This window comes from Pan troglodytes, chromosome 19 (assembly GCF_028858775.2).
Source record: "Pan troglodytes isolate AG18354 chromosome 19, NHGRI_mPanTro3-v2.0_pri, whole genome shotgun sequence".
Taxonomy (NCBI): Eukaryota; Metazoa; Chordata; class Mammalia; order Primates; family Hominidae; genus Pan; species Pan troglodytes.
The window spans coordinates 34498884-34512392 of NC_072417.2; the positions used below are offsets into that span (position 1 = coordinate 34498884).

The 13509-nt window shown below is 47.0% G+C and overlaps 1 protein-coding gene across 2 annotated transcripts in view; it reads left to right on the plus strand.

Moving 5' to 3' along the window:
- The window catches only part of ASIC2 (acid sensing ion channel subunit 2), a 1141493-nt gene that overhangs the window by 1052490 nt on the left and 75494 nt on the right, over positions 1-13509 (plus strand). For both annotated transcript variants that reach the window (XM_063799639.1, XM_009432414.5), the window contains exon 3: positions 13144-13271. In XM_063799639.1, coding sequence (XP_063655709.1) covers positions 13144-13271 — 128 coding nt within the window. The remainder of the gene's footprint in view (positions 1-13143; positions 13272-13509) is intronic.

The window sequence follows — 13509 nt, forward strand, 5'->3', positions numbered from 1 at the left end:
GTTATTGGAGAATGAGAAGGTAAATCAAGGATTGCATAAGATTCCAGAGACAAGGATCTGGCCTAAGAGAATTTCCTGATGAGGATGAAGAGAAGAACCAGGACGACAGTTGCGCAGGAGGCCTAGAGAGCATTCCATCCAAACTGGAGCAGGAAGATGTTGGATCCACAAGGGATGGCCCTTGTGGGTCTGGCTGGCTGTCCTGAGAGGCATTTTACAGCTCTGCCATAGAGTCTGGGATTTCTAGTGATGGGTACTAGCAAGCCATACAAACCAACAAGGAAAAAGCAAGGTAAAATGAAACAAAATGGAAAAAAAAAAACAGGAAAAACAAAATATTTATTTCACAAGAAAGAGATCAAAAACATTATATACTGCAAGGCTGGGCTGTGCACAATATTTACAGAGTCATGGTTATGTAAAAGCTGGATACTGATTTAACCAAAATGTCATATCACTATATTTGGAAGGTGAAAGGAAAGGCAGCATCGTGGAACACATCATCTAAGAAGCTTACATCCTCATCTTCTGTGATTAGGTAGGAATCGTGCAGATAATATAATATGATTGTAGATGATTCCTACATGGTAGAAATTGGGTAGACAGGATCTAAAATTTTTTAAAACCAAGAAATAACTCTCAAGCAGTTGACATTCATGGAAATATGAAAGTAAATACCAGAAGAAACAGCTAAAACAGTTGAAAGTTGTTGCTTCTGAGAAGTAGGACTTGGGGGTAGGAAGAGGTGGAGCAGGAAACTGCTGGTTTTCATTAGAAGCCTTGCAATACCACTTGATTTTTAAATTATGTACATATATTGCTTTGATAAAAATAATAATTAAATTTAAAATCATCATAAATTTTTAGCATAGCTGGAAGGCCTGAGCAGCTATCACGGGTAGCACGTTTCTTATCCCCCTTTACAAATGGGGCAGAACAAGCGTGGGTGGTGACGGTTGCTATGGTTTCTCTGACATCTCTGCTCCCAGGAAAACCTCTTGTCATGGTGCCAGGTCCTAAGGACCTCCCCAGAATGAGAGGAGCAGGCTCTGGCCTGAGTTCTGAGTGTCCAGGGCACAGGGACCTACAGCAGCCAGCTGAGATGTTAGGCTCACTCTCAGAGTGGTCCTCTGTGCTGGACACAGGGACTCCACAGGTGTCCGAGGACTCTAAAGAAATGATGCCATAAATCAGAAACACCACTGGAGGCAGGTATCCATTTAGCATGAGAAGCAGCCTGACTTTTTTCATTCTGGAAAGATGTGCGTAATTCACATGCTAAGTGTGATGCAGAAAATACGTGTGTTCTAGTTAAAACTCCCAGCTGGTGCAAGGGTCTGAGGAGAACAGCTAGGAAGCAGATGAGACAGCCCCAACCTCAGATCTCATGTCCCCAATTTAGTAAATCTCAACTGCATACCTACTGTGTGCCAGGCACCTCAGTGATACAGATGAAGGGCCCAGTCCAGGTTTTCGAAGTTTATAAGCTAGGGAATATCTGAAGGGCTCTTTTTAGATGGTAGATGGAAATTTATTGACCCAACAACTTTCATATAAAGTGTCCAAGGAGTGCCAAGCATTTGCAGTCTGTTTGGGGAATGTGTCAACTATTAAGTGTCACCAAGTGCTGTGATAGAAGATAGATTGAGAATCTGGAAGGAGATAGTCAGTTCCAGAAGGGAGGGGACAAGCGTATCTAAAGGAAGGCTTTAGAGAGAAGTTGACCTTTGGTTTTAGTCTCAGGCCTGTTTGCCAGGTTGCTGGGCAGCGTGTGGGAGTTAGAGGAAAATCTGAGGACCTGGAGAGCTGAGGTCCTGAGCAGAGGGAAGGGAATGAGGACCAGAGGCCAAGAAGAGCCTAGAGTGTGCAAGGGCATCTGTATCTAAGGATGAGACCTGGGGTTGGAAAGATAGGTAGAGGCCAGATCACCAGGGGCCTATGTGTTCTGCAAAAATGTAGATATTCTCCTGGGAGTCCTGCTAAAGTGTAATCCTCTGACCAGCAGTATCAGCATCACCTGGGAGCTGGTTAGACGCATAGAGTCTCTGCCTCCCCCCACCCCCAAGTCTGTGTTGCAACAGGATCCTCCAGGAGATTCGTGTGCACATCCAACTGTAAGAAGCTCTGATCCAGACCACTGTTCCCCACCATTTGGAAGAATGAGGATATCTTCTTAACATCAAAATATTTCTCAGCCAGTATCCCACATGAAAGCTCTTGTGCTTTTTTAATTCATTGAGAGAATATTGTATAACAAAAAATTGCTATGAATCCAGTAATGCTTTGGATGATTTTGAATTCTGTAATCACATCACAATCTATATACATGAGCCACTCAGCAATCTGGTTGTACCTAACTTCCACCATCGGTGTGTGTAAACAGAATTTTTACAAATGGAATCTTAATCATCCACCAACTTTCCCTATAATTTTAGACACTTTCTGATGGCATTTCAAGGGTGATAATCTCCTGAACACCAGTTACCCACCCAGAATCATCAGCCTTCTTATCAAGTAATTTATAATCTCTGAGAGTGAATGCACTAGGAAAACTCATTATTTAAAGAATGCTTGAGATAAATCTTTTGGTAATGAGACTACCCCCAACTCCACACGCGGTGCTTTCACAAATATATGTTTTGCAAATATTCTGTTTAGCAGGAATGAAAGTGCAGCCACATTTCTCAGTTGCATAACCAAGACCTAACATTAACTACCTCCTTCCCCAACATGGACACATCACCCCACAGTGTATAAGGTGCTTTCCCACATTCCATCCACTGATCCTCATACACTCCTATGATGTAGACAGGGCAGTTCTAGTCATTTAACAGATTAACTCATTTTAAAATGCAGTAAGCGGCTGGGTGCGGTGGCTCATGACTATAATCCCAGCACTTTGGGAGGCTGAGGCAGGTGGATCACCAGAGGTCAGGAGATCGAGACCAGCCTGGCCAACATGGAGAAATCCCGTCTGCACTAAAAATAACAAAAATAACAACAACAAAAAAAAAAACCTAGCCGGGCATGGTGATGCATGCCTGTAATCCCAGCTACTCCGGCAGTTGATGCAGGAGAGTCGCTTGAACCTGAGAGGCAGAGGTTGCAGTGAGCCAAGATCACGCCATTGCACTCCAGCCTGGGCAACAGAGTGAGACTGCATCTAAATATATATATATTTTGTTTTTATATATATTTTTTTGTTTATATATATATTTTGTGTATATATATATTTTGTGTGTGTGTATATACATATATATATATATATATACTGTAAGCAGAGACATTGAGTGACTTTCCCACAACCTCATGGCTAAGAAGTATTAGAATAGGATTTGAATCCAAATCTTCCGATTTGGTCCTCCTTGGTTTTTTCCACGCAGAGCTAGTGTTCCTTAAAAATGAAAAATGAAAAAGAAAAAAGATTGCTTTGGGTAACACTCGGATCAACAAAGTATAACATGTTTTTGCTGCAGGACGTCATAGCGTCTTTAAAATACTAGTGTGCTCCATGGCTTTGCAGGAGGGGCTGAAGTTTGCAGCCTTCGCCAAACTCTTGTGGACACTCGATAACATCTCCTGGATCACCAGCCATTGGTAAGAACACTGCTGCATCACGCTGCCACCCAGAACAGGCATAATTGCAGCCCATCCCGCATGGGGACACAATGTTGATTTTTTTTTCTTCCTCCAGAAGCTTGCCTAGCTTCAAAATATCACCTGTGAGCAATCAAGCGTGAGCTTGCCCGTCTTTGTGCTGATTTCGGATCTCCTTAGCTAGAGATGCTGCCTTACAGTGCCTATCTGTCAGGGAAGGGTTGGAGAGGAAGGACAAGATACACATTGCCCAATTTTAGATAGGCAGCAATTTGTGGATTCTTTGTGCTGTCTTTAGAAAAATCAGCCTCTTCTGACTTGATGTGAGCTCTGAACAGCCACATCTATTTTTTTTTAATCTATTTTGCAGGAGATTAAAATGAGCTGCAGCGAGGTAAAGACATTTGCACATGGCCCTCAGCTCATAGAATTTTAGAGCTGAAAGTAACCTGAGAGATCAGCCCCTGCTTCATTTGAACAGAGGAAACTAAAGCTCAGAGGGGCAATTTAACGTGCCTGAGGTCACCCGGCAATTAAGTAGTGGGACTAAGAGTCAAACGCAGGTCTCTGTGATTTCAGAGCCCGTGTTTTTCTTGATGCACTTCTCTGCCTCTCTTCCCTGGCCTTGGGCTTTCCCTGGATTTCTCTGGTGTGAGCAGGGGAGCAGGGTCTAAAATGACACCTCTGGTTGACTTCAAACAGCATCAGCATGCCCTTTCCACCAGGATCTCAAGGCTGGGTCTGCGACTCTGGTCCCTGTTACTGTCGCTGTCCCACACTCACTGAGCTTCTAAGATGAAAGAACAAAGCCTGCTGAGCCTACTGCAAATTAAACTCTTCTTCCCCATCCTTCCCTGTCCAGCTTGGAACTTTATCAGCTTGTCATCTGGCACCAATGTGGCTTCTAGCCCACTAACAAAAGGCAGGGGAGGGTGAGGAATCTAGAGACCTGGATCCCAGCCACTGCCCACCTGCCACTTGCCATGGGGCCCTTGGCCACTGTCTTCTCTGTGAGCTTCCATTTTTTTCATCTGAAAGGTGAAAAGTTAGCTAAATCGTCAAGGGGTCTCCTGGCTCCAAAATTCTACGCAGCTGTGAGTCATTGGCCCCGGGTCTGTTCTTTACTTTCTGTGAGCTTTGGTTTCTTCATCTGAAAAATGAGCATGATGTAAAAAAATAAAATGAAATGTAATGAAATGGAGATATTGACACCTGCCTCAGGACAGCTGGGAGGAGCCAGCAGGATCAAGTCTGCGAAAACCCCGAAGCTTACCGTACATGTGCAAGATTGTCTTTCGCCATGACCCAGAGGGGATGCAAAGTTCAGCAGCTCAGGGTCCCAGCCTGCAAAGCCCCAAAGGACCCAAACCAATGAAGAATGTGGTCAGTGATGCTAGAAAGGCACAAAGTATTTGAGCGAGGCCACATGGCAGGGGGCAAAAAGCACAGGCCTCAGAGCCCAGCAGACAAGGGTTGGATTCTGGATCTGCTTTGTGTGGCTAGGGCCAGCTGACCTCTCCGAGCCTGTTTCCCTGTCTGTAAAATGGGGGCACCTACCTCTAAGGGTAACTGTGAGGTGTTAACGAAATGGTCAGCTGGCCTCTGACCTTGTCCCTGCCACTCTGGCCTCCTTGCTGTTCTTGAAGCGCCCCAGTGTACACCTGTCCCAGAGTCTTGGCACTTGCTGTTCCCTCCACCTGGAACACTTTCTCCCGGATCATCCCATGGCTCATTGCTCACTTCATTCTGGTTACTACACAAACACCCTCACCTTGAACAGGCCTTTCCTGACTCCCAACCAAGCGAGCCACACCTGCCCTGCCCTTCCTCTGCATCACTTCTCCTAGCACTTTCCATCCCCGGCCTGATGTCACACGTGTACCTGTTTGTTATCGTCCACCTCCCCCATCAGAACATGAGCTCCAGGAGGACAGAGACTTCACCATGCTGTTGGCTTCACTGTGCTGGATAGGGGTCTCCACAGGTGTCCGAGGACTCTGGAGAAATGATGCCATAAATCAGAAACACGCTTGGAGGCAGGTATCCATTTAGCAGCCAGAAGCAGCCTGACTTTTTTCATTCTGGGAAGATGTGCTTCATGCACATGCTAAGTGTGATGCAGAAAATAGACATGATTTAGTTAAAACTCCAAGCCAGCCAGGCAAGGGTCCAAGGCCGGTGGCACATGCTCACGGTAGGCATTCGATGCATAACTGTCCAGGGAGTGAGGGAACAAATGTGGACTGCTGTGAGGCTCCAGCTCTGGGTCTTGTCCTTAAGAGGGTCAGTTGTTCCTTTCTGTTTCTATGAACTCCAAAGCAGCATCTCAGGAAATGCTTTAGGGAAATAAGAAGAAATAAGAAAAATGTTCCTGTATTTCAGAGAGAGTTTCTCTCTTTCTTGCTTTCTCTCTCTGGCACACCCGTACACTAGTACACATCTGCATGCACACACACACAGGCACACACACACTTTATAGTCTCCTAGGGAATGCAGAGCAGTGTCACAGCAGCTGCTTGACAGTGGTAGCCAGAGATGCCACTGCCGAGTATGAGTGGCCCAGCTGCTGATGGGCCAAGCCCCTCCCCATGCCTGGGTGACACAGGGACACTCCAGGCCCATTTGTCTGATCATAGGTAGCAGTGAGGCCCAAAGGATGGGCCTTAATGAACAGGTCCCCAGGGATTAAGCCACATGATTAAATGAGAAGCAGAGACCAGAAAGATATCAGCCACCCAAGACAAGAATGCCAACCACGGCCCTTCAGGGGATGGTCCAGGCAGACTTTGCTGCCCCTGCCCAGCCCCCATGCACTCGTCAGCCTCTGGCCTGAAGTCCCTACACAGCTGCCCACTCACTGGGCTGCAGCAGGGGTTCTGAGCTGGCTCAGCAGGTTTCATGTGAACCCAGCTTGGCCACAAACTCCCTGTGAGATCCACACAGATCCACCTGCCTTTCAGCACCTCGATGGCACATCTGTAAAACAAGGAGGGTGGGATCCTGTGTCTCAGAGGTGAGTTGTGCACATTTGTTCACTTTGCCAAGCATTTTTGAGTTCCTACTGCATGCCAGGCACTGTGATTATAAACATAAATGAACATTGACCCTGTCCCCAAGAGATCTCTCAGTCTTAACAGAGAGGGAGTTGGGATCAAGTGTGAACATGGTAAGTACTAGACATTGGGGCACCGAATGGAGGGAAAATGTCGAGGAGGTGGTGAGTGCAAAGGTGGGTAGAGGGTAACCAAATGGAAGATGAGAGGAGGGGCCAGTCTACATGGAGGGACTAGCATGAGCAAAGAGGAACATAAAACAGCAACTGATCCCCTTGGATCTTGTAAAAAGCCAGAAATACTGAATTCATGATGATGATGGTGATGATGACACTGCAAATTGTTGAGTTATTAAGCTAAACTCTGTGCTAAGAACTTTCCATGCAATGGCTCATTTAAGCCTCACAACAGCTCTATGAAGAACAGTCCATTTTTATGTTCATACCCATTTTAAAAATGAGAAAAATTAGGCTCCAAGAGATTAAATAACTTGCTATAGTTCACAGAACTGAACTAGATTTCAACTTGCCTGATCCCGCAGCCCCAAGTATTTAATCAATTTGTCTAGGCTCTCTCTGGTTCTGATGCTCCAGGTACAAGAGGTCTGCATTTCTGCCTCTCGCAGAAAGTCCGACTCACTTGTCTGGGAAACAGGCACTCTATCTCTGGGGAGATCCTTAAAGAGGTGTGGAGTAGAAGGGGCGGAGCTAGGACTAGGGGACAAAATCTATAAGCAGGCAGTTTTCAACCAAAATAAGGGTGAACTTTCAAAACCATGGGCTGCCCCTGCAGGGAGTGAGGTCTCCATCCCTATGCACTTGCTCAAACCCAATGGCCGTCCTTCCCTTTGTGGTACCACAGAGGGGACTCCTGCTGTCTATCAGAAGTTAAGTGAGAGCCCATGGGAGATCCACCAGTCAGGACCCAAGCAGGGAAATCAACAGCACCCTCAAATTGAATACTAAAAGGAGAAATTAATCAAAGACTGTTAACAAAGGCATGAGCAAGGCTTGGGAAAGCAATACAGGAGGGTGCAGCATCCTGGTACTTGTAGCAGGGAGAGCCGTTACCACCCCTCGGAAAAAAGGAAAGAAGCTGGTGTCAAAACCCAGAGAGAGACACTATGAAGAGCTCTCCCTCCAGCCCCCAACCCGGAGCTGTGGCCTTCCAAAGTGACGTGCAGCTAACCCACAGTGACCCAGCAAATGGAGTTGAGAGACTGGACACCCCAGCTTGACTGTCCTTTCTCCCTCCAGTTTCCTACCTGGCCCACCATTAACTGATCCCAAGCCAGAGGGCACCAGAGTCCATCAAGACAGTCTCTGCAAGTCAAACCTGTAGCACAGAGAGCAGGGTGGAGAAGCACTGGGAAGGGGGTGCAAACAGAAGCTATCCCATACCCACACAAGGCCCTTGCTGCACTGTGAGATGCCCCTTATATGGCTGGCCATTGTCCCACCCTCTCCTCTGAAGCTATCTGGGGAGCTAGGGTTCCCCCACTCAGCCACTGTTATAAAGTCATTTTTGTCCAAAGCAAGATTGCTTTGTATCAGCACGTTCACTCTCTGAGCTCTGAAAACTCCCCCTAGCTATTCAGATAAACTTTTCTTCCTGCTTCTCTCCAGTGTTTATTTCCTTGGCATGTTTTCTGTAATTTGCCAAGATGAAAGATTTTAGCTTCTTTTATCGTGATGCACTTTCCCTGCCCCGTTATGCATTCTGCCTATTGCTCCTGCCTCCTCCTACAGGGCTCCCATATCCTTTCTGCATATTCAGAAAATGCACCTCCCTCCCTGGCCAGGTAGATCTCACCTTGTGCCACCTATGGCCAAGCTCTTGGAAAATGCTGGGAGACTGTGGCTTCTGCAGGCTGAACTCCATCTTACCACACTTCTCTTGGTTCAGCATTATCTTTCATGTTACGCTGTCTGGGTTTCAGCTTGGTACCAATTAACAAGAACTCCCATGTACATACTGTCTACATACTATGTATGTAGTAGCTTTCCCTTTCTCTCTGCACTCTCTCTCTCTCTCTCTCTCTCTTTCTGTCCTTGAATCCTGGTGTTCATGATGTGTAAACAAATCATTCACTGTCCAGAGACCTACACTCTTTGAAGGAGCTTAGCGTTGAATCAGTTGCCAATAAGACAAATATGAGGATGTGAACAATTCTGTCCAGCACCAGTTTGAGGTGCTACTATCAGGGCGGTCACGCAGGGCCCACAATCAGAAGGGCCACTCACTTGGTTTAATGCTCTTGAGATTGCTGTCTTGAAATTCTTTTATTTTTTAATAACAATGCTTACTTTTATAAATTTTTAACAACATTTTTTAACAAGGGGTCCTGCATTTTCATTTGGCACTGGGACCCACAAACTATGAGTGCAGTCCCAGTTATTGTTACTGTTATTGTTGCTGTGTTGTTGTTGTGTGTGCAGCCCCACCTGCATGCCAGCAGGTGAGCCCTCCTGAATTATGCGGTGCTGGTGTTTACCAGTGTCCTCCAGAACCTAGGCAGACTCACAGCTGACCAGATACAGCAGGGAACAGCAGACATAAGCAAGGGATACTTCCTCACTCATTTGTTCCATTCAACAAACATTTATTGAGCCCTGCTTTGTGCCAGCCCTAATGTGCTAGGGACATTAGGGGTGATTACAAAGAAAAAGATATCCCATGCCCTCAGCCCCCATTCAGAACTCCAGAGCTATGAATTAAGGCATCTGCTCACACTAAATAAACCACACTCCTGGTGGAGTAGAAAGAGTGCCACATTAGAACTCAGGAGACCTGGCTTCTAGCCCCTGCTCTGCTCTTGACTTGCTGTCTGACCTTGGGCAAGTCACTTCCCTTCCCTGGACTAGATCACTGCCCAAATGTAGATGACCTCAGACCTATATCAGAATTTCTGGAAATGCAGATTCCTGCTCTCCACTCCAGAGTGACTGAATCAGAATTTCTGGGAGTGGATCCCAGGAAGCATCACCCAAGCCATCTAGGAGATTTTAACTTGCATTCTAGCTTGGGAACCTCCAAAGTGGATGGTGTGAAGTTGCCTTGGCTCTAACAGTCTACATTTGGTAACTTCAGCTCTCAAGTTGGGTCTTCAACTCAACACTGTGCCAGGCCCAGGAAAGGGAAGAGAGTGAGGGCAGGGACTGCAGGGAGCTGCTCTTCACTACCAACCTGGAAAGCAATCTTTAAAAGGAAGCCAAGGGCAATTCTGGTAAGAAATAGAAAGAAATGCATCTGTAAATGTACAAATAGGGCTTTGGGGAAAGCAGGGTAGAGGATCTGGAACTCTGGTCGTGGTTTGACCATGAAGACACACTGATCTGCTGCTCGGAACCCTGCCCAAACTACCCAGGACTCCAGACAAGGGCGTCTCCAGAGCACCTGCTTAGGAAGGCAAGATGGCGGAGTTCTTGTCACCCCCTCAGCTCTGGGAGGGCTGTAGTCTGCTCATAGCTGGATATTCTAGAACTGTGCTATCCAGCAATGTTTCCACTAGCCACATGGGGCTATTTAAACTTAAGTTTTAATTAATTAACATTAAATAAAATGAAAAATTCAGTTCCTCAGTCACACAAGCCACCTTTCATAACTGGCGCCTACCATGTTGGGCAGCACAGGGAATAGCACGTTCCCATCTTTGCAGAAAGTTCCACTGGTCTGCAGTGCTCTAAAGAGAGCAGAAACCTTACCTATCACCTGCTCCCACTCATGTCCATCCAGCCACTGGATGTTTTTAAAAACTGAGGCTACTTTAGGATTTTACTCTCGGCTGCAGCTACTGCTGCTTTCAGAATAAGCTAGCACCTCTTCCAAATCCGAACCCAGTTCAATTAGCCTTGGGCGGTTCTCACTAAGAGAGGCACACCAGGCCTGTCTGTTTTGCTCATTACTCATGGCATTTCTGACAGGAAGCCTTCATTTCTCATTTCTCCTGTAAACCACAGGTCCTCTCCTTTGAGCCTGTCTTACTGGCTGTAAGATTTCTTAAGCTTGGTTGTATAGCAGGCACACACGGCTTCAGCTAGCTCTCGAAAACAAGTTCTGGCATCTCTCCTGTTCCCTCCCACGGCTCACTGAAGGAGCCTTCAGTTCCTCCCAGCAGGGGCATCCCTGTCATCCCAACAGCCCTCCACACTCACCCTTCTTCCCCATCTGAGTCTGTTTCTCAGGCTCCACACTCTCTCCTCAACCCCCGTCTTGGACAGACTTTTGAAAACACAGCCACTGAAAGATGACTATTCAACCCCCTCATTCCATCCAGTCCTCCCTTTCCTGAAGTCCTCCTCCCAGATCTAAAAACCTTCCTTGAGGCTCCACCTGAGGGCCAGACCCTGGGTTAGGTGATGGAGCCCTGGACTGAATAAGATATGGTCTCCTCTCTTGAGGAATTCACCATCAATAGGAGAGATTGACACAAAGCCACAGGCTTCCAGGAGCATATGGATAGGAGTTTGGACAGGGTGATGCTGTACAGAAACCACAGAACAATGACTGTACTGGAGGGAAGTGGGATGTGTTTGTAGATTGCCTAGATTCTCTCCCACTCCATGAACCATATCCAAAAGGATTCCTGGCTGAGGGTCTCCTTGTCTAAATGATGAAAGCCCTGCCTACCCTTCCCTGGGGTCCTGTCTGCCTGCTAGCCCTTTCTTTCCACGTAGCCCCTGGCCTTGGAATTCTTGCCCTGCTCCAGACCCCTGCACCTACCTCAGTCAATAGCCCCCACACTTTCCATGGGTCATGCCTTTCCTGTGGCTGGACCCAGCCCTTCCTTCCCAGCCACTCTCTTCTGTGCCAGCTTTAGTTTGTCCCCAAACCCTCCCCAAGCCACAGCCTGAGTGCTGACATGTCCTCCCCCTCTCCATCCCTGACCCCCAACCCCATCATTATCTTCTCTCCTTCCTGCATTTATCCATTCTCTCTCCATTTTTTTCTTTGAGAACATTCCTTGATTTGGACTCCTCCAGTTTGGCCTTGTCCATTCATAAATGATTGAGGCTTGACCCATAAATCTCCCATTTATTCATTCATTAGGCATCTCCTGAGTGCCTGGTGTATGCCTAGCCATGTGCAGGACCTTTGAGATCCAGAGAGACAGCCCAGAACTTGGCCTCAGGATACTCCAGCCTGCTGGAGGAAACAGTTAAAGCCTCATCACGATGTGCTATGGCAGGGGCTCCAGCAGGCAGATGTGGAAGATACAACGGAGCAAGAGAAAGAGTTGCTTTGGGTGGGGATGGAGAGCTGAATCTTCAGTGACAAGTGGGAAGATGGTCAGGTGGACAAGGTAGAAAGACATTCTGGGCAGAAGGAGATGCATTTGTGCAGAGTGGGTACCAGTGATGCCCAATCCAGGCAGCCCTGCATGGTGCCTTGAGGCAGAGGCTACTCAGAACAAGGCTAGGGAAGGGGTGGGTAAGGAGCCTGGGGTCCTTGGAAACATGAGAGGGAGTTATACAGTTTACATTTGGAGAGCTCATTCTGTAGACTGTTTGGAGAAGATAAGACAGAGAGGGGGATCTGGTAAAGGCTTATACAGTCCCATAAGTTCATTTTCCACTGATTGTGAGCACTAAACATTTAGGATGATGGCTCTGTACCGCCCCCAACCTCCCACTGCCAAGGGCCATTTCTTCTGCCAAAGGAAAAAAGGAGGGAAGTTTCTCCTCTACTTGGCCATTGCAGCCCCAAGGGGCAAACACCTTGGCATACAAGAAAGCCCTGCATTTTTATTTCCACTGCTGCATCATGTTTTCCTCCTCCTGATATCCTCACCTTCAGTTCATGACCCGGAAGAAAAGTTAGTCAATAAAATAAAGGAGTTTGACTTATGTTATAATCTCATTCTATAGATTTGGCAACTGAGGCAAGGAGTTGACCTGGCAAACTGACCTGAATTTGTTCCCATTGCTGCTGCAAGAGATTACCACAAATTTAGTGGCTGAAAACAACACAAATTCGTTATCTTAAAATTCTGGAGGTCAGAAGTCCAAAATGGATTTCCCTAGGCTCAATAAAATCAAGGTTGTTGGCAGTGCTGTGTTCCTTTTGGCAGCTCTAGGGGAAAATTCATTCCCCCGCCTTTTCCTGCTTCTAGAAGCTACCTGCATCCCTGGGCTCATGGCTCCTTCCTCTGTCTTCAAAGCTAGAAGCATAGCATTTTTCCATTCTCTCTCTGACCTTGATCCTCCTGCCTCCCTTTCATAGGAACCTCCGTGATTACATTGGGTCCTACTTGCATAATTTAGGATAGTCTCTCCGTCTCAAGAACTTTAACTCAATCACACCTGCAATGTCCCTTTTGCCATGTAAGGCAACCTAGTCACAGTTTCTGGAGGTGGGGACGTGGACAGCTTTGGGGGCCATTATTCTGCTTATCACAGGGTCTTTTCAGCATCCCTTTGAGCTTTTCAATCCCAGGACTCCATGAGCATCTGTTGTTACTGACCCGTGGCTCTGTCCATCTTTGTTCTTTCAGAGGAAACGACATTTGAAGCAGGAGTGAAAGTTCAGATCCACAGTCAGTCTGAGCCACCTTTCATCCAAGAGCTGGGCTTTGGGGTGGCTCCAGGGTTCCAGACCTTTGTGGCCACACAGGAGCAGAGGGTAAGTTCCCTGGGCTCCCAGGATTGATGGTCCTCAGCCTCCCCCGACCCCCTGCAGAGGCACAAGGAGGAGAAATGGAATTCCCACTCGGTCAAGGGATTTACTGTGAAACTAGAGAAAGATGTTGGCTAACCTTCGTCACCAGTTCTTCTGTACCACCTGTTGGTCCCTAAAATTGGGCATGAAGGAAACCCAGCTCATTTTTCTTTTCACCAAACTGGTTGGGTTTTTTCTTTTC